Source organism: Aethalodelphis obliquidens, unplaced genomic scaffold (assembly GCF_003676395.1).
Source record: "Aethalodelphis obliquidens isolate GAN/ISIS:26980383/991018 unplaced genomic scaffold, ASM367639v1 scaffold48, whole genome shotgun sequence".
Classification (NCBI taxonomy): Eukaryota; Metazoa; Chordata; class Mammalia; order Artiodactyla; family Delphinidae; genus Aethalodelphis; species Aethalodelphis obliquidens.
Window position 1 is genome coordinate 3163424 of NW_020837992.1, and position 24960 is coordinate 3188383.

The 24960-nt window shown below is 42.1% G+C and overlaps 1 protein-coding gene across 10 annotated transcripts in view; it reads left to right on the forward strand.

The window, feature by feature from the left end:
- Positions 1–24960, forward strand: part of SRGAP2 (SLIT-ROBO Rho GTPase activating protein 2) — a 235109-nt gene that overhangs the window by 143987 nt on the left and 66162 nt on the right. For all 10 annotated transcript variants that reach the window (XM_027082804.1, XM_027082806.1, XM_027082805.1 and 7 more), the window contains one exon: positions 17218–17280. In XM_027082804.1, coding sequence (XP_026938605.1) covers positions 17218–17280 — 63 coding nt within the window. The remainder of the gene's footprint in view (positions 1–17217; positions 17281–24960) is intronic.

The window sequence follows — 24960 nt, forward strand, 5'->3', positions numbered from 1 at the left end:
ACAGTGCTCGCCCTTGTCATTTACCCCCATCCTCATCCTATTCATCCTGAAGTCCCAAGACCAAAGCAAAGAACAGATGAACTGTTCAGGGCTTGCACAGAGCCACTGCATTGGTGGGAATGCAGCAATCGGTCACCCCTTGGCTCGATTCTGTCTGCACGATGGCCAGGGTGCTTTACGAGATATGCGTTTGCCATTTGCCCTTTGAACTGCCAGCCATCCAAATACAGTGAATGGATTTAAAGCTCATTAAGTTTTGGATCCCCTCCTTATAACCATAATATCCTAGCAGCTAATTTTTTTTTTTTTTTTTTTTTTTTTACCGGTACGCGGGCTTCTCACTGTTGTGGCCTCTCCTGTTGCGGAGCACAGGCTCCGGATGCGCAGGCTCAGTGGCCATGGCTTATGGGCCCAGCCGCTCCGCGGCCTGTGGAATCTTCCCGGACCGGGGCAGGAACCCGTGTCCCCTGCATCGACAGGCGGACTCTCAACCACTGCGCCACCAGGGAAGCCCATAGCAGCTAATTTTTATGGCTAACATATATAATTCTCTTTTTAACAGATAGGATCATAATCTTTTATACATATACCTGAGGATTTAAAAACTGATGCATTAAGGATATTCTTTTGTACTATCCCTCTCTTTCTTGCTATGAAAGCTTACAGCCCTTCATCCTCTCATGTTCACTTAATAAATAATTATTGGGTGCTTACTATATGCAAGGCATTGTACAAGATGAGGAAAATACAAATCTGACAAAATAGCATTGAACAGGAATTTGTGGGTTCAAATTCTAACTCTGCCATTTCATAGCTCTTCCCATGGACAAATAACCACTGCAAGATTTAGTATCTATAAGATGGAGATAATAACATACCTCATAGAGTTATTACAAAGATTAAATAAGGTTATGCCTGTAAATGGTTAACTCACACTAAGCACTAGGTAAATGTAAGCTACAATTAACTCTTTTTATTAATTACTAATTGCAAGAAATAGTCCAGATCCCTCAGAAGCTTATGCTATAGTTGAAAGGGAAGAAGACATTTGCGTAAATAGCTTTAATCAAGGCATTGTAGATATCATGTGTCCAATAAATGGCACTGATAATAATTGCTAGAGAATATGGGACAGGCAGTAAAGGAGGAGTCATATTCAGCTTGGTTGTTGAAGGAAGGCCTGTGAACCAATGTGTATCAGCAAAAACTTCTTTCCTACATTTGTGATAGATATCACCAATCAATCATGGAACTCTTCTGTTTTTCAGTTTTTAAATTTGAAATATAGGTATAGAAAAGTATGTAAAATATATGGGTATAGTAACTGAGTAATAATAAAGCAAACACCAAAGTAACTAACCACACAGGTCAATACATAATCTTATCAGCACCTCAAAAGTCCCTGCTATATTCCCCAGTCACAGCTCTCTCTATTCCTCCCCACTATCCTAACTTTGTGATAATTATTTTCTTGCTTTTCTTAAATTATAGCCTCTAGGTATTCACCTTTAAACAGCATAATTTAATTTTGCCTGTTTCTGAACTTTACATAAGTGGAATTATACTGTATGCATCCCTTTGTGTCTTGCTACTTTTGCTTGCCACAGTTTGTGAGAGTCATCCATTCTGTTGCATATAACTGTACCTTGTTTATTTTCATTGCTGTAGGGTTCCATTTATGAATTCACCACAAGTTACTTATCCATTTTGTTATCAATGGGCATTTAGGTTGTTTTCAGTTGGGACTAATGCAAACTATGCTATGGTGAACATTCTTGTATGTGCATACTGGTGTACATATGCTCAGATTTCTAGGGTGTATACCAAGTAGTGAAATTGCTGGTTTAAAAAATAGGCATATCTTCTTTTTTATATAATGCTAAACTATTTCCCAAAGTAGTTATTAGTAACTTTCACCCCCGCCAGCAATGTATGAGAGTTTCATTCTTCTACATCCTTGCCAATGTTTAGTATGGTCAGATTTTTAACTTTAGCTGTAGTTTTACTTTTAATTTTAGCTATTGTCATATTGGTTTTAATTTACAACAATCTGATAACTAATGAGTTTGAGGGCCTTTTCTTATTTTTATTGACCATTTAAATATATTCTTTTACGAAGTGCCTATCTGGAATATTAATCCTTTTATTGGTTATATAGCTAGACATATATTCTCCTACACTAGGTCTTGTCTTTTCCTTTTCATATTTTCTACTGGTTAGTAAAAGGTCTTCATGTTAATGTAGTTACATTCGTTTTTCTTTATGATTAGTGCTTTTTCTGCCATATTTAAGAAAGCCTTTCCTGCCCTAAGGTCCTGAAGATATTCCATTGTATTATCTTCTTATAGTTTTGTCTTTCACATTATAGTCTTTAAGCCATCTCCACGAAATCAATTTTTATATATAATGTGAGGTAGGACACAACTTAATTTTTTGAAAAGTAGACATGCAATTTCCATATCACCATTGATTGAAAATTATATCCCTGCCCACACACACACTCAGTTTTCTTTTAAGAATATATATTGAAGATTTATCCTGTGCCAGCTACAGTAAATGCTTTACATACAGTAAGTAGACAGGTGAAATTTGAAAATGAAAATGATTTCATAATTAGAGATGGAAAAGTGAGGAGTTCATGAGTGTGGACGGGGAGTTAGAGTGGAAGGACATTCCGTATGGAAAGAACAGATTTCAGGACAAAAGAGAGAGCAGGAATGTGTGAGGACTCTTCAGAGGGTGGTGAGTAAAATAGTTTGGCTAAACCAGAGTATTTATGAGGAGAGCACTTGGGAACCAAGGAAGATTTATTCATAGGAAAATGATATAATAGAGCTGCTATTTCAGAAAGACTGGGCCTCTAATCCAGGTAATAAGGGCCCACAATGTGGTAGCAGTGGCAGGAGGAATGGAAAGGAGACAGATGTTACATATATCGTAAAGGAAAAATCAGCAGCATATGGCCACTTATTGGAGAATTAGAAGTCAATGATTACTTTTTTCTGTTTTTATTCTCGTGTCACTTAAGAAAGGCCAGTGTGCTGTTAAGGAATTCAGGAATTCCTTTTCATAGTTGGTGGAGCTATTTTCACATATGTCCCAGGAACTAGATGGCCAAACCTCTTCAAGCCCCAAATGGCCCCGTATGAGACTTTTATATGTGCTCATTTTCAGAACTTCATGGGGAGTTCCTCCATTTGGTGGACTTCGGGTTACCAGAGAATGCCTGAGATTTAAATCTGGATTCTCAATCACTACAGCTAATTTCAAATATGCCCTTTATATGAGGTGGATTCATCCCTCTCCTATCCTTTGATAGATCGTGGTTTTTGAAAAGCCTCTAAGGAAGTAATGAAGAACCATATTTAAAACCTCAAGCTTGCTTCTCTCTTGTTTTACCAGAGTATTTTGGTTACCATATCCTAGGAAATGAACAACTTTAAAACATAAATGTGGTAAGCCTTCACTTTCACCAGTATCCATTCTTTCTTTCATACAAAGCATACTTATTAGGTATCCAACATTGCACTGGACCTGGTGAGGGCTACACATAAAGATAATGTCTGTCTTCAAAGTTTAAACTTTGAGTTTTGCTACTAGAAATGGCAGTTTAGGTAACTCAGACTAGCCCTTCTGCTTCTTTGAAGCTGCTTTTGCCTAAGAGGTATCTGTTATTCTAGAAGAGAAGCCAAGCAGAGCTTTTAATAGCCTTATAGGGCTAACAGGACAAAAATTGGAATTCAGGCTGAGGAAGGGGAGCCCTGGTAAACTTCCTCAGGCTTTGGAACCCCACAGGGATATAATTTAGTAGAATAGTGAACCAGAAACAGACTTTAGCAGGCTCACAGGGACTGAAACCTAGCTGCAAATTATCTTAATCTCTAATTGGATTAAGTTGATCTAAGATATCTAGTGGCTATAAGCAAATTTAAATCCTCTCTAGTGAACAATGCTGTCATCCTAGGCCTAATATCTCTCATTGTTTTGTATATGCAATGCTACTAAGAAAAACAATAGACCTACAGGAGGTCCATATAATGGTTATCAGACAAACTTTAAATTAACTATGTTTATGAAAACAAATAATAACAAAAAACTGGAAAGTTATAAAAAAAGAATCAAACAACTCAAAATAGATTGAAGGTATAAATGTAAGAGCTAAAACTTTTAGAAGAAAACGTAGGCATAAATCTTTGTGACCTGGGATTAGGTAATGGTTTTTTAGATATGACACCAAACATAAGCACCAAAAGGAAAAAGTACATAAATTTAAGTTCATCAAAATTATAAACTTTTGTGCTTCAAAGGACACTATCAAAAAAATGAAAAGACAACCTATAGAATGGGAGAAAATATTTTCAAATCATGTGTCTGATAAGGATCTAGTATCCAGAATATATAAAGAACTCTTACAACTCAACAATAAAGAGAGAAACAACCCAATCTTTAAAAAGGCAAAAAGCTTGCATGGACATTTCTCCAAAGAAGGTATACAAATGGCCAAGAAGCACATGAAAAGATGATCAACATTGTTAGTCATTAGGGAACTGTAAGTCAAAACCACAATGAAATCCCACTTCACACCCACCAGGATGGCTATAATTCAAAAATAAAAATAAGAAAAGAATAAGTGTTGGCAACGACGTGGAGAAATTGGAACCCTCATACATTGCTGGTGGGATTGTAAAATGGTGCAGATGCTATGAAAAACAGATTGGCAATTCCTCAAAAACTTAAGCCAAACTTATGCAAAAACTTAAGCATAGAGTTACCCTATGACCAAGCAATTCCACTCCTAGATGTATACTCAAGATATCTGAAAACATGCCCACACAGAAACTTGTACATGAATGTTCATAACAGAATTATTCATAATAAGCAGTTGATGAACATTTGGAAACAATCCAAATGTTCATCAGCTAATTAACAGGTAAACAAAATGTGGCGTATCCATACAATGGAATAGTACTCAGCCATAAAAAGGAAGAAAGTACTGATATGTGCTACAACATAGATGAACCTTAAAAACACATATTACATGATTCTATTTATAGGAAATATCCAGAATGGGCAAATCCATAGAGACAGAAAGTAGCTTAATGGTTGCCAGGAGTTGGAGGAAGGGCTCAGGTGAGAGCCTTCTCTTTTTGGTGATGAAATGTTCCGGAATTAAATAGTGGTGACTGTTGCACAACCTTGTGAATATACTAAAACCACTGAATCATACACTTTAAAATGGTGAATTTGGGCTTCCCTGGTGGCACAGTGGTTGAGAGTCCGCCTGCTGATGCAGGGGATGTGGGTTCGTGCCCCGGTCCGGGAGGATCCCACATGCCACGGAGCGGCTGGGCCCGTGAGCCATGACTGCTGAGCCTGCGCGTCCGGAGCCTGTGCTACGCAGAGGGAGAGGCCACAGCAATGAGAGGCCCGCGTACCGCAAAAAAATAAAATAAAATTTAAAAAAAAGGTGAATTTATGGTATGTGAGTTTTATCTCAATGTTAAAAACAAGAAGAATCAAACAGAAATTTTAGTGCTGAAAAATATAGTAACTAAAATAAAGAGCTCAATGTGGATTAAATAGCAGGTTAGACAGAGCTGACTAAAGAATCAATGAATTGGGGACTTCACTGGTGGTCCAGTGGTAAAGAATCCACCTAACAATGCAGGGGGCGTGGGTTTGATCCCTGGTCAGGGAACTAGGATCCCACAGGCTGCAGGCACCCACGCATCACAACTGCTGAGCTTGCACACCTCAACTAGAGAGCCTGTGTGCTGCAAACTACACAGCCCACACACTCTGGAACCTGCGCACCACAACTAGAGAAGAGAAAACCTGCATGCCACAACTAGAGAGAAGCCCACGCACCGTAATGAAAGATCCCACATGCCTCAACCAAGATCCCGCGTGCCGCACCTAAGACCCGACGCAGCCAAAAAATATATAAATAATAAATAAATTTTTTTAAAAAGAAAAGAATTAATGAATTGGAAGATAGGTCAGAAAAAAATGCATATGGAAGCTTAGAAAGAGAAAAAGGATGGAAAATACCAAAATCAAAACAAAACAAAAAAAGAGCATAGGAGACTTGTGGGATATGGTAAATAGGCCTAATATGCATACATTTGAAGTTCCAGAAGAAGAGAACAGAGGGAATGGGGTAGAAGCAATATTTGAAGAGATAAAAGCTATGAGTTGTCCCAACCTAAGAAGAGACATCAAGTCACAGATTGAAGAAGGATTATGAACCCCAAGCAGGATAAATACAAAGAAAATTACATGTAGGCACATTAGAGTAAAGTTGCTGAAAACTATGACAGAGAGAAATCTTAAAAACAGCCAAAGGGGGGATAAAAAGGCATATTACCTTCAAAGGAGAGAGAGCAAAGCTGACAGCTGACTTCACAACGGAAACAATAAAAGAAAAGAGACAGCAGAGTGATGCTGAAAGAAATAACCTTCAAAAATGAAGGTGAGGGCTTCCCTGGCGGCGCAGTGGTTGAGAGTCTGCCTGCCGATGCAGGGGACACGGGTTCGTGCCCCGGTCCGGGAGGATCCCGCATGCCGCGGAGCGGCTGGGCCCGTGAGCCGTGGCCGCTGGGCCTGCGCGTCCGGAGCCTGTGCTCCGCAACGGGAGAGGCCGCGACAGTGAGAGGCCCGCGTACCGAAAAAAAAAAAAAAAAATGAAGGTGAACTAGACAGTTTCAGACAAGAAAAATCGAATATAACTTATCGTCAGCAGAACTTGCACTAAAAGAAATACTGAATGGTATTCTTTAGGCAGAAATAAAATGAATCCCAGATAGAAGCTTGGAGATGCAGGAAAAAGTGAAGAGAAACAAAAAGTATACATCTAAATGAATACTGACTTTAAAAAAATAATTTATTGCAGGGTTTTAAACATACATAAAATTAATGTAAATGGCAACAATAGAATCTGTGCCCAGGCAGAGATGGGGAAATAGGTTTAAAGGTATTGTCCTGGAAGTGGTAAGAGTATTAATTTATATTAGACTTTGGCAAGTCAAGGATGTATGTTATAATTTAGGGTTATCACTAAAGAAATAGTATCTCAACCAATCTAAGAGAGGGGGCAACTTGATAAATAAAAACTAGCCAAAAGATGGTAAGAAAGATTCTGGTAAAGAGAAAACTATAGGAATATAGAACACAGCAGTGGCTTCCAGGGATTAAGGGTAGAGGAGAGTTTGACAATAAAGGGGCAGCATGAGTGAATTTTTTGGTGGGTGATGGAACTGTTCTATGTCTTAACTGTGGTGGTGGTTACCCACTTTGTACATTTGTGTACAGAGAATAAACCAAGAGTGACTTTTACTGATTTTTTTTAATTAGAAGGAAAAAAGAAGGTAAAAAATGAGAGAAAATAGAACAAATAGCATACAGCTAGTTGGTGGATTTAAACCTAAATGTATCAGTAATTACAATGACTGTAAACAGACTCATGCAGAATTAAAAAACAGATTTTAAACAAACAAAACTGAAACATGAAAAGCCGCACCTTAAATATAAGGATATAGACAGAGTTAAATATAAGGATATAGAAAGAGTTAAAGCAAAATGATGGGAAAAGATAGTTCTGATAAAATCAGACAAGATAGATTTTAATGCAAAAAGTATTATTAGAGATAAAGAAGGATATTTCATAATAATTAAAGATTCAAGTTACCGGGAAGAATCAATAGTGCGAACTTAAAACATATAAATCAAAAATGGATGGAATTAAAAGGAGAAATAGACAAATCATCAACCCCAGTGGGAGGCTTAATACACCTGACTTACTGAATAATCAAATAGACAAAACACACACACACACACACACAAAATCCGCAAAGATAAAGAAGATTTGAAAAACAATGAACAAACCTGGCCTAAATGACATATATGGGCCCTATGCCTGGCAACTGCAGTCAGATACACGTTCTATTGGTGGACCTGGAAAATTTATAAAGCCTGAAGTGAAGAGGAAAAATTGAAGCACTTAGAGCTGGGGAATGGAAATCGTCAGTTCCAAACTCTGGACATCCTCCTTCTCACAATTCACTGATTTTTCACTGGGGATGAGGGAAGGTGCCCTTCTCCAAGGACGTAGATTTTTTTAACTGTCCGTAGACTGATGGGAGTGGCTGCGCATGTGGACACAGTGTGGACAAAGACGAAAGGGTACAGACCACCACTGTCACTGAAGAAAGCTGTCCAGACTCAGAGCTCCACCCCAGCCCCAAGGAAATGCATTCTAATCTTCTGCCAGTGAAGAACTCTATTTATCTCCCAGAGTTGGCTTTTTTGCTCCTCTCCGGTCCAACTCTGGCACCTGAAGTATCAAGATGCTCTTTCCATAATTAAACCCTCTGGTCCTCCTTTTCTCTGGAAGGTGGGATTCTAAGACAACTCCAAAAGTAGAACTACACAGATCCCTCAATGAACTGACTTTGCTGCCAGGTTCCTCTTTAAAGTATCTAATCAGCGATTTTCCCAGCAACCCAGGCATTTCCTGTATGGGTGCTGCTGACTATTTTACTTCCTACCAGGCCGCCTCCCATGCCGTGTTCATGCTGCCAGCTTTCAGATGAGCTCTATTAACTCCTATGCTTCCAGCCTCCTCGCAGTCAACTGGGAGCCACAGGGGTATTCTTCCCATCACCCAGCTCCTGGAATTCCTTACTGTAGACGGGCATATGCTTACATCCACCATATCATTCTGGCTTTTTGGTTTTTTTTTTCTTTCTTGCCCAGTTCCAACCCATTGATTATTTTTCCTCTAGAGTCCATTTTACAGCTGCCGAGAGATTTGTGCTCTCATGTTGCCTGTTTGTCTTTGTGTCTTTTGTCCCCTGTGTCCCAGTCTACCCAAGGATGCCATGGTCATCAAGACACCATTTCTATGCCTTTAGTGTCCTGACCGGGAGATGGGGTGATCACTCATCTTCAGTACGACCTCAAGAAATCCTTTGGCACTGGAGATCAGGGCCTAAAGACATTATTACACTCCCACTGAAATCATTATCCAGAAGAGTTAAAGATGGAAATTTGCCAAGAGAAGCATCATAGTGGTGGTTTAAGAAATGAAGCCTCAGACTTGATTGTCTCCTTTTAAGGGATGTTGCTTTCAGCTTATTTTTTAGTATTAGAATAGGCCATTCCAAGAGATTGAAACAACTATGGGGGAACATTCAGATTCTTATAGGTCTTTGTTTTAGACTCTGCCATCTGAGGTCTTGGGAGAGCAGAGGACCTTCAGCCTCTTCCTGTCCCCCTACCCCCACCCCACCCCTGCCCTAGTCCAGTGGGACTCAGCCTTGTTCGAATCATATGTTTCCCTGACAAGAGGCTCTGGTCAGTTGTAACAGAGCATAGTAAGCGTCCACAGGAGGTAGAAATTGAATCCATAGCGTTCACTGTCATGGCAAAGAATGGATTTTCTCCCAGGGCCCACTAGCATTACTGTGGGTTATTAAGTCTGACTACTCACACATTCCAGAACTTCTGGGAAAGCCTTAAGGAAATCGCTTTCAGAAACAAGTGCCCTAGAGGAGAAAGCTCTTGGATTTCATTAAACCAGAACTTAGTAATGGGCATTCTTTGTCTTCTCTGACCTAGACAGTAGGGAGATCCTACCTTTGGACATTTAATTTATGACCCCAATTGAACCAAGTCCCAGTTGTGCATCTGAGAAGGATCTTTCCTGTTTAATCTACCTAGAGAGATAGAAAGTAAATCTATTCTTTTTATTTTGCCTCTACAGCCACTGCCCCACACCCCCCGCCAATTTCTTCCTTTTTGCTAAACACCTACCCTTCCCCCTTAGGAAAACTTCATATTTCTTACAGAGTTATTCTTACTTTGGTTCTTACTGAAACTGGGGAGGGGAATAGATTGTGCATCAGCAGCATGAGGAAAACCAAAGATTCTTCTTCCCTGTGGTTGATAGAGCCCCTCCACTGGAGGGATTTAGCTGCAGTTCTGCCTGGGGATTAGCTTCTGGGAGCCTTCCCAATTCCACATATCATGATCATTATATGTTTTGGGGGTACATCAGGAGGCAGCACATTGGTGGAAAAGAGCTTTCAAGTGGGTGTTAAGAGGGCTGGATTCTAATATTAATAATAGCTAACAGGGGCTTCCCTGGTGGCACAGTGGTTGAGAGTCCGCCTGCCGATGCAGAGGACACGGGTTCGTGCCCTGGTCCAGGAAGATCCCACATGCCGCGAAGCGGCTGGGCCCGTGAGCCACGGCTGCTGAGCCTGCGCGTCCAGAGCCTGTGCTCCGCAACAGGAGAGGCCACAACAGTGAGAGGCCCGCGTACCGCAAAAAATAAATAAATAAATAAATAAAATTGTTAACATTTATTGAGCATACTAAGTGCTAGATTCTACCTTAATCACTTTACATGGATTATCTCATTATTATCCTATTTTACAGATGCAGAAGCTGAGGCATAGAGTGGTTAAACAATTTACCCAAGGTGATACAAATGGGAAGTAGAAGCTGGAGTCAAACCCTGCTCTAGTGCCTGCATGTTTCACCCTCTTTGAATACTGCATGTGGTCCCAGACAGGATACTGGATAGCTGTGTGACCCCAGAAAAGTCATTTCAACTTTTTGGGCTCATCTGTGAACTGTAACCTGAGGGAGTTCACGTGGATAACTTCTGATGGAGTTTCCACTTTCAGTAATCTACGTGAAGTAAACGCAGCTATATTGTTTTACTCTTGTGATTATGTGAAAGCATAATGTTTAAGTCTAAAAGTTTACCTAATTGATTCAATAACTGGTTACCTTACTGGCTGCTGTGTACAAAGCAGTGGGCTGGGCACTTAAGAAATATGGTTTTAAAAGTTATAATCTGTCGCTTTCATTCGTTTTAGATGGTTTCATATTTTAGTAGCTTTGGGATTTTTTTAGATTAAGTTTTTTAGATAATTAAACAGGAATCTAATTGAGGAACCAGTTGTGTTTCAAAAGACAAATTCCGAGACGGGTATTGGGTCTCAGACTGTGTCAGGTTTCTGACATTTTCTTTTATTCTCTTAAAATATGACTCTTGTTACTGAGAGAATTTAACTACACCCATTCACTTCTGAGTGAAGGAGCACCTGGTGAGTTTTTTAGTTTGTATGGTTCTGAGAAGCTCAAGAGACTCTCTAAAAATGAAATGTGACTGCTTTGGGAGTCACTTATACTGAAGCAGTATCTTTACAACCTGAAATATCTGTTAGAAACTTAGAAAGGCAAATTCAAAGAAGGGATTTGCTATGTAATAGCAAGATTTTTTTGAAATCATGTTTCTGGCAAGCTAGATTCAATATCTAGCTTGCTCTGGAGTTAAGTGTGGAAACCTCTTGGCTGAGATAGAAACAAATTCATCTTGAACTAGAAAACTAACTTAAGAAATTCCATTTCTAGTAATGCTTTTGAGACTGGAATAGTTGCATTCTGATAGGCTCAGATATCAGCTTAATGTCCATCTTTCTCAGTAGACTGTAAACTTTTAAACTGTTTGGTATACTACTATATTTCCCGTTAAACCACAAGTACTTGACACATAATAGGTGTTCTATAAATATTTGCCAATGGACTCTTTATTGATCACTCCTTAAAAATACAGCATTTCCGCCTTTGCCAGGATCTAGTAATTGAACCTGCTTCAAAACATGCAGTTAGCCACCTTGAGAGCCAAGTTACTTAGCACTTGCCTTGGTTGGTGGGCTTCAGTCCTCAATCCACTATTTTCTTTATCAATGCCCCAAGTAGTGTGTCCAGTATTTTTAAACCTGTGTATAATGACTCATTGATTAGTTGTAAAATGAATTTAGTGAATTATGACTAACATTAAAAAAATTGAAGAGGAGAAAAGAATAGGAAAATTCAGAATGCACTGCACATAAAAAGGACCTTTACTGTAGACACACACATGTTATACTGGATTACAATTTTTAAAATGTATTTTTTGAAATCCTGTTCTACCCTATCTTCAGAAGGTAAAAGCACTTCAGGTGTCTATTTCGTGGCAGCTCCCAGCCTACCTCTCTATAAGTGTCTTGCAATTCAGTATATTTGTATTTTATGCTACCATGGGCTCCCCAGAGCATAACCGGAGCACAGTCTTGCTAGAGCCACCATGTGCTATCTTAATCAATGAGTGAAAGCTGAATAGAAAGAGTCCCCCCACATAGATACAAGTATTGTGGCCATAGGGAAATCTAGAAATCACTCCTGAGCTCTGACCCGCAGGATCACCACACCCTGCACCCTCACGGCTGCATCCTGTACCACCTATTTTGATGGGCTGAGGAGGGGCCAGACACAGCGCCCACCATCACCTAGCACTAGCCCTGCTGCTACACAGCCACTCCTTGTAGCCCTGTCCTCCCCACCAAAAGTATTTCAGGCAAAGCTCCAGCTCTTGAAACTTGGCCACTTTGAAGTGGTGAGCCAGCGCCCCTGAAACTGACCCTACCTCTGGTGGCACTTCTCCGGCTGTCAGAGCTTCGTATAGGGTTCATGTCTCTTTCCTCTGAAACCTGTAAATGTAAATTCAATTTTACATTTTTTTAGGTCTTTTTAACAGTTGGTCTCAGAAGTATCTTTGGGGTAGGGAAGGGGGTGTAGCACTGGTGGAGGGAGATATATGCCCTTGAAAATTGGATTCCTTTTTGGAAATCTGCTGACACCGGCTAATCGGCAGAGAACTAAATGATCCTACTGTTTCTACCTGCTGACGGGCTCAGCCTTGGGACAGGGCTGAAATTAGCTCTCACCACATGGCAGAGACATGACTTCCTCTTTTTTTTTTTTTTCATACAAATAAGGGGTAATTTTGTCCCCTTCAGATAATAGAGCTTTGTAGTATAGATGGCCAGTAAACAACAGCCCCTCCTCCCCAACTTGGAAAGCATACTAGTGCTGAGCTAAGTACCTAGAGAATCAGGTAGTAGGTAATCTCCCTGATGAGCACTGGTTTGAAAACCCTTTCATAATCAGTGTTCTTTGGGAAATGCTCATAGACAAACCCATCCAAGCTCAGGAAATGTATTGCTCCAAAGTTGAGTGACCAGTGTCCCGGCAGCCCAGACCACAGAACCTCATGTGTCCTTACGTTTCTGCTGCTGCATCCTTTTTGTGAGTGAGGAGGTTTCAGGACTTGATGGTCTTTGGGAAATGAGGCTGTGTGTTTCGGTTCTGTTGGCCAGTGCTGTTATCTGTTGGAAAAGGAGGATTCCCTGCCCATTTTGTAAGCACACAGCTGGCAGGTCTGTTACAATCTCACTGCCTTCCAATCAGCCCCGCCCCGGCAGCAGGCAGAGTGGGGGCCTGTGAAACACACTGGCCAGACAGTTGTGGTGAGTTTCAAAATAAAAGCTCCCTCCTGAGCACACCATGGCACTTCCTATCCCAGAAAACCAGCATTCACTGTGCCACATCTCTGGTCTAAATTTAGGCATCTCTTCTTCTTCTTTTTTTTTTTTTCCAGGCAAAGATTACTATGCGAACATTTAAGAGAAAAATTTTGCCCAAAGTAATTTTTTCCCTCGACTTCTATTTGGTTTCCTGCAATGTTTAGATGACTCATTCTCTTCCAAGAAATTTTAAAGAAAAGAGATGCAGGCTATATGATAGGGCACAAAGACTGCTCTGTAAATTCTCTTTCTCTTTTCTGCCTAGAAATCCCTTAGCTTTTTTTTTTTTTTTTTCCGGTACGCGGGCCTTTCATTGTTGTGGCCTCTCCCGTTACGGAGCACAGGCTCCGGACGCGCAGGCTCAGCGGCCATGGCTCACGGGCCCAGCCACTCCGCGGCATGTGGGATCATTGCCGGACCGGGGCACAAACCCGTGTCCCCTGCATCGGCAGGCGGACTCTCAACCACTGCGCCACCAGGGAAGCCCCCTTGCTGTTTGTTATAGGAAACGGAAAGGCTCCACAGTCTGCATTGTCATGGACTCGGCCTCATCAGGTCCTGTTGTTCCCAGGAATAAATGTCTTCCTTGTCTTTGGGTAGGTCCCCCTTGTAGCATCCCAGCTCTGACAACTGCTCCACAGCAGCCGCCAGCACAGAAGCCCTTCTGGGATCGCTGGGGCCACGCTTGCCCCCAGAGGCACACAGTTAAGGTTTCTGAAATAGAGAACGGTGGCGTTTTATCGTCTGCGCAAGGAGAGGTACAGGCTACTTCCTGCCTCTCTCCTCGAGTCAGAATTTCTCCCAATTGCTGGGGACTTTATCATAACTGTAACCTGGCTAACAGCACGTGTGTTCCCAGCCCAGCCCGCAGCCAGAGGGAGAGTAAGTCAGAATCACTTCAGCAGCCTGTTCAAATAAACAGGGATAATAGTTGAGTCGGTCCTTTTCCAACTAATCAGTACACGAAAGGAAACATCTGCCCGGGCTTAATTGCTGTTTGATTGGTTATGCTTTTTCTCCCCCTCTCCTTCCCACCTCCTCTGGGGACTAGGTTATTTAAGTCATGGGTAAGCAGCAGGGTAGAGGAATGGGAGTTTTCTCCTGTAACCTCTGCCATCTAAACACCAGGAGGTGTAAGAGAGGCTGGGAGGCTGGCAGGGGGAGTTGGCCTGGAGGCAGGAGGGCAGGGTGTTTGGAAATGATACTCATGGTCACTTCCTGGCCTTGTTGCTGATCTGTGGCTGGTTGGTGAGTCATTTTGCCTCACTTCAACTCCTTGGGCCTCTGCTGCTTCAATGGAGCTCAGCTCTCCTCACAATGGGAGGGAGAGGTTGGTATGTGAGATCCTGGAAAAAGACGTTTCCTCTTACGGCTTCTTCCAGCGGTTGAAGGCATTGAATGAGAGTCATTTGGGAATAGTAAATTTAAGGCTAGCAAGATACTCCTGAAGCCATCCATTTGGTAGAGCATCTTTTTTTAAAAAAAAAAAAAAAAATTTATTTATTTATTTATTTTTGGCTGTGTTGGGTCTTCATTTCTGTGCGTGGGCTTTCTTCTAGTTGCGGCGAGCAGGGGCCACTCTTCATCGCGATGCACGGGCCTCTCACTGTCGCGGCCTCTCTTGTTGCGGAGCACAAGCTCCAGACGTGCAGTTTCAGTAGTTGTGGCTCATGGGCCTAGTTACTCCGCGGCATGTGGGATCTTCCCAGACCAGGGCTCAAACCTGTGTCCCCTGCATTGGCAGGCAGACTCTCAACCACTGTGCCACCGGGGAAGCCCTGTAGAGCATCTTGGTCCCTAAGGAGAACGTGCTGATTATCTTGTGCTCTGTTGAGGAAGGCCAACCCCCCGTACACTGAAGTGGGGCTGTTGGAATCTAATGTGGACTCAAGAAGCCAGGCAAAGGATGGCAAAGAATTATAGAATGACAGAGGTTGGAAAAGACCTTAGGAACGTTTAAGCCAAAGACTTTCATTTTATGGAAAAGAAAACAGAGGTCCAGAGAGATGGACCAGGTTGTCCAAAGCTATTTTCCTGATAGTGGAGGAGCTGGAAATAGAAGAGTCTTGTGATTGCCAATTCAGGGCTCCCTCCATCCCTCTCCACACTACCAGGTGTAAAAATTCATGTCTGCTCACAACAAAGGTCACACATATGTTACATTCCATAATTAATTCCTTAATAGAAAAATGACAAAGCATAAAGGAAGAGTGAAAATGACTGCTAAACATGTAAAAAAAAGTTTAAGCTCACTAGAATTAAAAGACTGCAAATTAAAAGAGGATACCATATCAAATTTTCAAGACAAAAAAAGTAAAACACATTCTTATATGCTTCTATTGGTATTTTAAATGGGTACAGTTTTTTCCAAGGGCAATTTAATGGTGTAAGTTAGCAGTCTTTGACTCAGCAATGTTACTTCTAGGGGAAAATAATGACAGGTGTGTGCATAGATTATATACAAAGTAATTAAATACAGCATGTTTTAGTACAAAAAATAGTAAGCAAAGTAAATGTCCAAGAATATAGGAACTACATCAATATAATCTATTATAATACTATAGAAGAATAATATGTAGGGAAATATTCACAACATATGTCTAAGTGGATAAGTTACAGTGTGTATAATGCAATCCCAATTCCATAAAAATTGTAGAGAGAAAAATGTATAACAAAGTCTAGAGTGGTGATTTCTTAGCGGTAGGAATTAAGGGTTGCTTTTTCTTTTTTGAGGTTTTCTACAGTTTTCTTATTTATTACAATAAATGTATATTCCTTTTGTAATCAGAAAAAAAATATTTTTAAAGTCATATATCTTGAAAAAAAAAAAGCAAGATCTTAAATTATTATGTTTCTGACATGCAGGACATCTTCCTTTCTTTGCCTGGGAGCTGAGCTGTACCAGGGGGTAGGTAGTATTATACCTTCTGTTAGAAGGGCATTGTTGGTATCTGATTTTCAGTAGGAAAGAACTAGAAGGAGCTGGCAGAAGATAAAACAAAGGTTTCCCCTCTCAATGACCCAGTGATGCCAATCAGTTTTATGTCCTGCTCTCGTGGGCTTGGCATAAAACACTCAGCATCAAAGGCGTGACTCATTTCCTTCCTGCTTCCTTATTCTTCTCTATTTCTACCCTTTTCCCCATGTAGTTAGATGCCAGCCCTGGGCGGCAGCAGCGAAGAACCTGAGAGCCACCACTCCTTTAGATTAATCTGTTGGAGGCCCCTTAACGTATATCATCAGTATCAACATTAGCAACCAGTCATGTTTGAGGTACCACTGCCCTGGGAGTTTGAGGTAGAAATAAAGCAAGTAAGAGGTATAAATTCTTCTTGCTTGGAGGCTCCTATTTAGTCAGGTACTTTGAACTCCTTGGATGTTTATATACGCATGCCTATCTCACCCTATTTCACATCTTACTTTCCTCCACAATTCTCAGGAAAGCCTGACTGCAAGGATTCAAGAAAGCTCGTCCCACCTAACAACTGTTGCCAAGTGGGTTGTGGCTTTCAGGCCTGCTCTTCGGGGACCAATTGAAAAATCAAAAGCTACAAGCCATTTTCCCTCCACGCGATTTCCTTTGCTAGGCTCTAGAAGGGGCACGTTTCATTTTATTAAAACTCTTTTAGTAATCTGACCATAATTTGGTCTGATCAGAGTGGTTATCTGATTTGCTGGGTTAAATAATGGGCCTTAATTGAGTCTGTGTTATTTGTAGAGCCCGTGCTGCCCTTGCCTTTGTTGCCCCCTCCTCCCTCCTTCTGTTTCCCAATTAACCTTCATTCCTCTTTCTTTGCAGAGTAAAGAAGTCGGCCAGCAGCTCCAAGATGATTTGATGAAGGTCCTGAATGAGCTCTACTCGGTAAATCAGCTGGGTTGCTTGGCTCTGTCACAAGCAGAGGGAAGCAGCATTTGGCAGCTTGTGGCCATACTCACGTCAGCAACAGAACTGAGCTGAGGTTGAGGACAGTGCATGGTCCCCGCTAGGGATGACTTCACCCATCTCTTTTTTCACACTCTTATTTTCAAACTGGAATGAGCCCAAGGACACTTTCTCAAAATAAGATCTCTCTTCAGCTGTGCAAGCTAACTCTGGCTTCTTTGGGGGCATTATCACCAGAGACCAGCCAAGGCCTAGGTCACCAGCACAACTGACCCTCATTAACAGCAAACCAGGGACCCCCGAACCTAATGGCAAGGAGCATAGCTTGCATTGCTCCATGAATGATACTCGCCCTATTGGACAGGACCTGTTGTTCAAAGTTTTGCATCAGTTCTTGGATTGATCTCCTGGTTTGAGACTAGAACGAGTGCTCTTACAGGGACGCAGAGTCCTAAATGCCCTTAACATAAGGGACCAGTTCAGGCAGAGAGAGCTTTGTATCGACTCCCTGGGGCTTTATAAAGGCCACACCTCCACTAGTGAAGGGCCAGGCTTTGGGTTTGGAGAAGAAAACACAATTTGTTCTGAAGTGACTGGCACTTCAGGCACATGATGCCTGTGGCTGATGCGCGTTTCTTCGTGCACTGGGAGATGGTGGGGGCTGTTTCTCCCCCAGCCGTGTTTCGTTAATTATAATTAAAACAAACACGCACACCTAGGAAATGCCTGCTGCCCTATAGGGAATATTACTATTGTGCAGCTAAAGCCTTTCAGCGCCCCCTTCTCCAGCTGGGCTGTGCCAGGCCTTTGTGTCATTCTCCAGGATTGCCCCATCCTGTTTTGGAGGTGAAATTGATTTCCTGTGTTTACTTGCTTATTCACTGCATTTTTTCTTTTTTTTTCTTTCTTTCTTTCTTTCTTTCTTTCTTTCTTTCTTTCTTTCTTCCATTCTCTCTCTCTGTCTCTCTCTCTCTATCTCTATCTCCCTCCCTCCCTCCCTCCCTTCCTTCCTTTCTTTCTTTCTTTTTTTAAATTTACAGGAAGACAGGCAGTGGCAACATGTATCACAGGCATTTGGGATCAGAGAATTCCGTGTTCTTGATCCAAAAGCCTAGGTGTGGCCACTTTGTCATGGCAACTGTTAAGCAAGTAAATAGGGTAGGGTGGTCATCAGCTTTGTCTCCAGTGATGCTCAGTTTGTTTGCAATTTCTACTCTGTGACTCTTCTGCTCTGAAGCCAAGTAGATAGATGGTTCCCTTTGGTTCAGTTCCCAAGTTTTCATTTCTTTCAAATGAAGTTAAGGCTGTTTAAAAATAGGAGCATGTTGACGTGAACCTTTTTCAGACTGGATGAGTTTCCTGAACCCTCTGGTCTTTTAAATGCTTTACTTCTGCTCTTTATTTATTTTTAGAGCATCTTCTAGGCACAAAGAAGAGCTACTACTCCTTTCTCCTGGCAAATAATTCACTAAGATAGAAAATAACGCATGTAGTCATTATATGAATCCTTTTGTTTTCCCATAAGCATCTGGGGCCTCTGCTGCTGCCCTTTCTGGGGACGAGTCGGGTGGGTTATCAGCAAACTGCAAACCAGTATAAATCCAGTGTGCCACGTCTGCAGTGGGATTTGAGGCAGCAGAGGAAGAGCAGCATCTAGAGATCTGTTAGCTTTCCTCTGAATTCTAGGTCTCCTAATATGCTGATTTTTTTAAACAAAAATAAATAAGTGAAAAGGCATAATATGTGTTGGAGTGAGAAAAAACCTTGGAACTCACTGCTCTAAGGAGGGCCGAGCTGGCACCTTGGGCTATAGTCTTCAGGCCATCTGAAGTTGCCCAGGACTTCACTGGCCACCGTGAGGCCATAGTCCACGCAAAGCATAAAGTCTTCCCATTAGTGTGCAAACCAAGAATTGGCTGGGCTTGGTGTCCCCTTTCATTAGGTGAATTAGTACACACTCTTAGAATCTATCCAAGGCCCAAACAAAAATTTGACATTTTCCTCTAGTAGGCAATGGGAAGAGAAAAAAGAGTAGAGAACACTGGAAAGTTCCAGAGGAGGAAGAACAGTCTGGTGCAGTGATTCTCAAGCAGGGGGATTTTTTCATGCAGGGGGACACTTGGAAATGTCTGCAGATGTTTGTAACTGTCACAGCTGGAGCAGAGGGTGCTGGAGGTCAGGGTGCAACTGAAATCTTATCATGCACAGGACAGCCCTCACAACAAAGAACTGTCTGGCTTAAAATGTCAATAGTACTAAGATTGACAAACCCTGGTCTAATGACTAGAGTCTCCTGAATTAGGCAACGCAGATTCTACCCAGTCTCCACCAGCTATATGATCTTGGGGGATGCCCCCGACCTCTGTTGAGCCCACTCTCCACATACTCCATGTGCTGGTGTCTCCATTTCCTTGGGAGTGGGGAGTTTGGGGGAGTCATGCTTCATGAAATATCAGACTATAGTTACGGGTCAGATGAGTTTGCAGATTCTATAGGCCATTAGAAAGTTCAGAGAATAGAATGATGAGTTGTTTCTTCTGGAGGGTGAGATAAGTATAGGACTAGTCTGAGGAAGGCACCATGGCATTAGGGTGACTGACTATCTTGTTTTACCTGGAACTGAAGGCTTTCCTGGGACATGAGACTTTCAGTGCTGAGCCTAGGAAAGTCCTGAGTAAGCCAGGATGATCGGTCACCCTATATAGGACAGTGGTTTCATCAAGTAGGAACTTGGGACTATTGTATGCTAGCTTTGAGGAGATACTTGCTGTATATACTCTCTCTGTGTCTCTGCCTCTCTCAGGGGAGTTAGGAAGGGAACAAGGGAGGACTTCTTTTCTTTCTTTTTTTTTTTAAATAAATTTATTTCATTTATTTATTTTTGGCTACGTTGGGTCTTCGTTGCTGCATGTGGGCTTTCTCTAGTTGTGGCGAGCAGGGGCTACTCTTCGTTGAGGTGCGTGGGCTTCTCACTGAGGTGGCTTCTCTTGTTGCAGAGCATGGTCTCTAGGGCACGTAGGCTTCAGTAGTTGTGGCGCACGGACTCAGTAGTTGTGGCTTGTGGGCTCTAGAGTGCAGACTCAGTAGTTGTGGCACATGGGCTTAGGTGCTCAGCGGCATGTGGGATCCTCCTGGACCAGGGCTCAAACCCGTGTCCCCTGCATTGGCAGGCACATTCTTAACCACTGCGCCACCAGGGAGGCCCGGGAGGACTTCTTATAAGGAACTTTCCCCTTATTTGATCTTCAGTAAGGGCCTCTATAAGCAATAGAAGTTATTCGTGGGCATGGGATAAAGGAAATCAAGGATGTAAAGACCCACCGTATTCAGTGCTCTTCTTACCTTGTATCTGCCCTTAATGCCCACAAATACCTCTTTTTGGGAGACTGATCACCTACGGGTTGATAATTTAGGTATTTTTGAACCTTGATGATCCAAGGGGCAGGACCCAGGTGTTCCCAAATAAAGATGCCTTTGGGCGAGAGGCCCAGACTCTCACCATAAGGGGCCAGCTGCCTCTCTGTACCTTCCTTTTATCTGCCTGAAAGGCCTTTGATTTTCCTGACTTGGCACTCTGTGCCAGGGGCCGCTTGCCACAGCTGCTCCTAGAGAGCAATCCCAGTGAGCATTCTCCTCCACGTGCTTTTTACCCCCTAATGGGCTGGCTAGTTTACAGGCCATGGCATAAGTGGTTTTCATTTTCTGACTGATGAATCAGGAATGCCTTTGAAGTCAGAGCACACTGCTTCCCAAAGAACTCCAGAATTCTCTGCCTCAGTTATACTCAGAGGCTGTATCTGGAAAAGCCCAGCAAGGTCCCATAGAAAGGATTGAAGGTGGGGGCACTGAGCCACGTGGACTGGCTGAGTAGGAAGAGCCAAGGAAGCCCTAGAATTGAGAAAGAAAGAAAAGGCGTTGGGACACTGGAGCTGTTGTTGCCCCAGAGGTTTCAAGCTTCTGTCCTCCCGTGAATATATGTCCTCTTGATTTGGTGCAGCAGCTGTCTGCAGAGCCACTTCAGACTGGAATTTAGCACCTGCTCCCCTGAAACAATGTCAGTTAATAGTCCCCCCACTCTGCCTGCCTGTTTGTCTTCAGCACTCGGCACTAAGGATACAAAGACATGTAAGAGATGTCCCTGAACTCAAGGCATTAGTTTTAATAGAAGAGACAGAAAAGCAAAGCAGTAAGTGAAATACGAGGTGATGAATCTTTCACATGTCTACACAGAAGAAGGGCATGAAGTCAGGCTCCTTGGAGAGATATTTGAATTGAGTCTTAATCACCAAGAGCTCTTTTATTGTTCTCTAAATATTCCTTTTTTGCTGCATCCTGCTCTTGTTTCATGATGCAATGTCTTTTCATTTCTCATTGATCTCTCTGGGGATATTACTGATGGATTATTTTTGAAGTTTTCTTCTTACTGTGTACTTTCTGTTAACTCTCAATTGTTTGCTTTGGTCTTAGTCTTTCACATTAGATATTTTCCTTAAATGTTTGGTAATTTTTGCTGCCTGCTCATATTTTAAAGTGAGACATTAAAAATCTGCTTGGAAGTTCTGTGTCAACTGTGGTCTTTACTGTAGGGTGATCTGACTGGACTGTGTCCATGGGGAAGCCCTGATATCAGTATTTGTAGATCTTTTATATCAGATGGGCAAATTCCTCAGATAAGGCTCTTCTGATCTCCTGCCTATGTCTGGGGGCTGAGCCATGAAGAGGCCTGGCCATCTCAACATTCAGTGTAGAATTTTCCTGTTTTAAGTTCAGTACCCCTATCCTCAGCTGAGCCTGGTGTCCCCAAGCCATAGAAAATAAACCTCTAGTCTTCCACCACAGAGGGGGAGGGGATGGGGTCTGGGAGTCTAACTGTTCTCAGGTGCTCAATAGTTTCTCTTGTTTTTAGCTCCACCTTCATCCCACTGCCACCGACTCCTCTCAGGGCTTCTGTGATTTACTGGTTGCTTCTTGCCTCTCCCTACTTTTGGTTTAGCATTCAGTAGGTCAGTTACTACTTGCCTCTCCCCTTTTCATCTTCTGCTTTCATTCTTTTTGTTTTTCTCAGTTTATACCTAAAAAATAATAATAGAAAAACTCTTTTCTATTATTCTAGTGTGACTTGGGGAAGGAGCAGAGCTAAAGGCATGAATTCAATATTTAGTTTTTCAAAGTAGAGTGAATTCCTTTGTAGAACTGCAAATTTAGACTTCTGAGTTTTTCCCCTAGTTTGTTTTGCCTCACTATATATATATTTCTCCAACCCCTATCTTGACTTCCCTATTTCTCCACTTGTTTTGACATCAATTACTCAAGCTTCAGCCTCAGGATACCTAGTTTTCCCTTGAGTTGAAAGACACTAGTTATACTTCTATATTTGCAAAGAGGAGAGATTCAGTGTCATTAAGTCATTTGGGCAACCACATTTATTGTAAAACTACCACTGTGTATATATTTCTTAACTGTGATGCAGAAAGGAAAACACAAAAGAAGTGGTGCTTACCCTTAGGAATTTATAGTTTCTTAGATGAGGTAGTGTTTTACTCTTTTAAAGCAAGTTCTTTAAGTTCTTTAGGGGAGTTCTTTAAAGGAGTAATATAAATTGTTGATTTTTATTACTTCATTTATTGTCCTGTTGACACTATTCCTTTGACCCCTTTTTTTTGTCTCTCATGTTTATTCATAGTGTTTCTTCTTTACTTATTATGCATCTTCATGGAATAAAAAATCACTTTCTTAAAATCAATTCACTTTTATAACTGTTCACTCAAACTTTTGAATCCCTTGGTCACATTCAGGTCAAAAGAGAAAAAGGAGCCTCCTATCTGCCCTTCTTCTGCCAGGATAACAGATGCGTCTTTCTTGCTTTTTAGTCAATCTGGAAAGACTGAATTACTTAGGAAGGTTTTTAATGCTGTCAGTTGTTAAGTATTGCTTCTCCTGTGTACAGAATATACAGAGTAGGTCTTATACTTATAGAAAATGTCAGGTTCAGAATAAGGTGAAGCTGATTTAAAACATTCTGCATCGAAAATGAGATATTATTTAAAGTCTAAAGTACTTTGATTTTGTCAGTGTCCCAGTATTCTTTACTCTTTCCTCCACCTCCAGCTAAGAGAGGAACATACCCACAAAATCCCTCTAACCCAGAATTTCTCAGCCTCAGAACCATGGGCATTTGGGGCCAGATAATGTTGTGACAGTCAAAAATGTCTCCAGGCGTTGGTCCTCTGGGGGCCAAATCAGCCCCCGTTTGAGGCTACCGCTCTAACTCACATTTATAAACGAAACCAGATTCTCTTTTTAAGCCTCTCTTGACTAAATTTAGCCTTTCCTCCCAACTAATCCAGCCGTAGAGGTAGGCAGAGGAGAGACACTGGTGCTTAGTGGCTAAGAATGTGGACTTTGGTCTGACAATCCTGGGTTTGAATCCTGATTCTGATTCATTTACTAGCTGTGTGACCTTGGGTATGATAGTTAATCTCTTTGAGTCTCAGCTTCCTCATCTTTATATTGTTTATTTTTTAGTTTATTTTTGGCTCTGTTGGGTCTTTGTTGCTGCACATGGGCTTTCTCTACCTGTGGCGAGTGGGGGCTACTCTTCTTTGCAGTGCACGGGCTTCTCATTGCGGTGGCTTCTCTTGTTGCGGAGCACGGGCTCTAGGTGCACGGGCTTCAGTAGTTGTGGCTCATGGGCTCTGGAGCGCAGGCTCAGTAGTTGTGGCGCACGGGGTTAGTTGCTCCGCGGCATGTGGGATCTTCCTGGACCAGGGCTCGAACCCGTGTCCCCTGCATCGGCAGGTGGATTCTTAACCACTGCGCCACCAGAGGAGTCCCTCGGCTTCCTCATCTTTAAAAGTGGAAATAATAGCATGTCCTTCGGACTTGTTGTGAACATTAAATGAGGTGACATACATAAGACCCCTGACGCACAGCGTGTACTGATAGAGATTATTATTAGTATTACACCCTGGCTCTCCTCTGTTGTTCAGTCACTCCCCACCCCGCCACACACACACATATACACCCCAACCCCTACACTCTCTAATTCTCCCTCTCATGGAATCAAAATGTCAGCACTCTTGAACTTCAGCTTCCTTGGTTTGTTATCAAGCATTTTTAATTTCCAGATAGAAGAAGAGGCTCCCTGTGTGGAAACAGAGAGCTCCAGCAGGAAGGAGCAGGCACCTGGTGGCTGGAAGTAGTATGTTTGGGAGGAAATGAATGTAGGTCCCAGGCTTTCCAGCCTCCTCATTAGGAAAAGGGACTAGGCTCCCAGACAGTTGCTTTGAAGGAAAATTTGAAAATTGCGACCTCACCTTTGATACTACTTCCTTCCTGTGGCAACTCCAGTTTCATCTGATGTGGATTTTGTTCCTTCTTAGGCTCTTACCTGAAATTTTCTGCAGGTTTACCGTCTTCCTGGGGTTGTTGTCTAGATCACAGGATTGCTACAAGAATGAAATGAGAAAATGTGTGTGTAGCACTTGGCACACAGCCAGGAACATACTAAGTGCTCAGTAAATGGTAGTTGCCCTTGTTCTTGCTGCTGCTGTGAGAGAGGCTGTTTGATCTGGATAAAGCTGACAGACAGATCCCTAGGACATGAGACCAGTAGAAAGCGGGTTTGCAGCTCTTCCTCTTCCCCATTTTATATGAAAG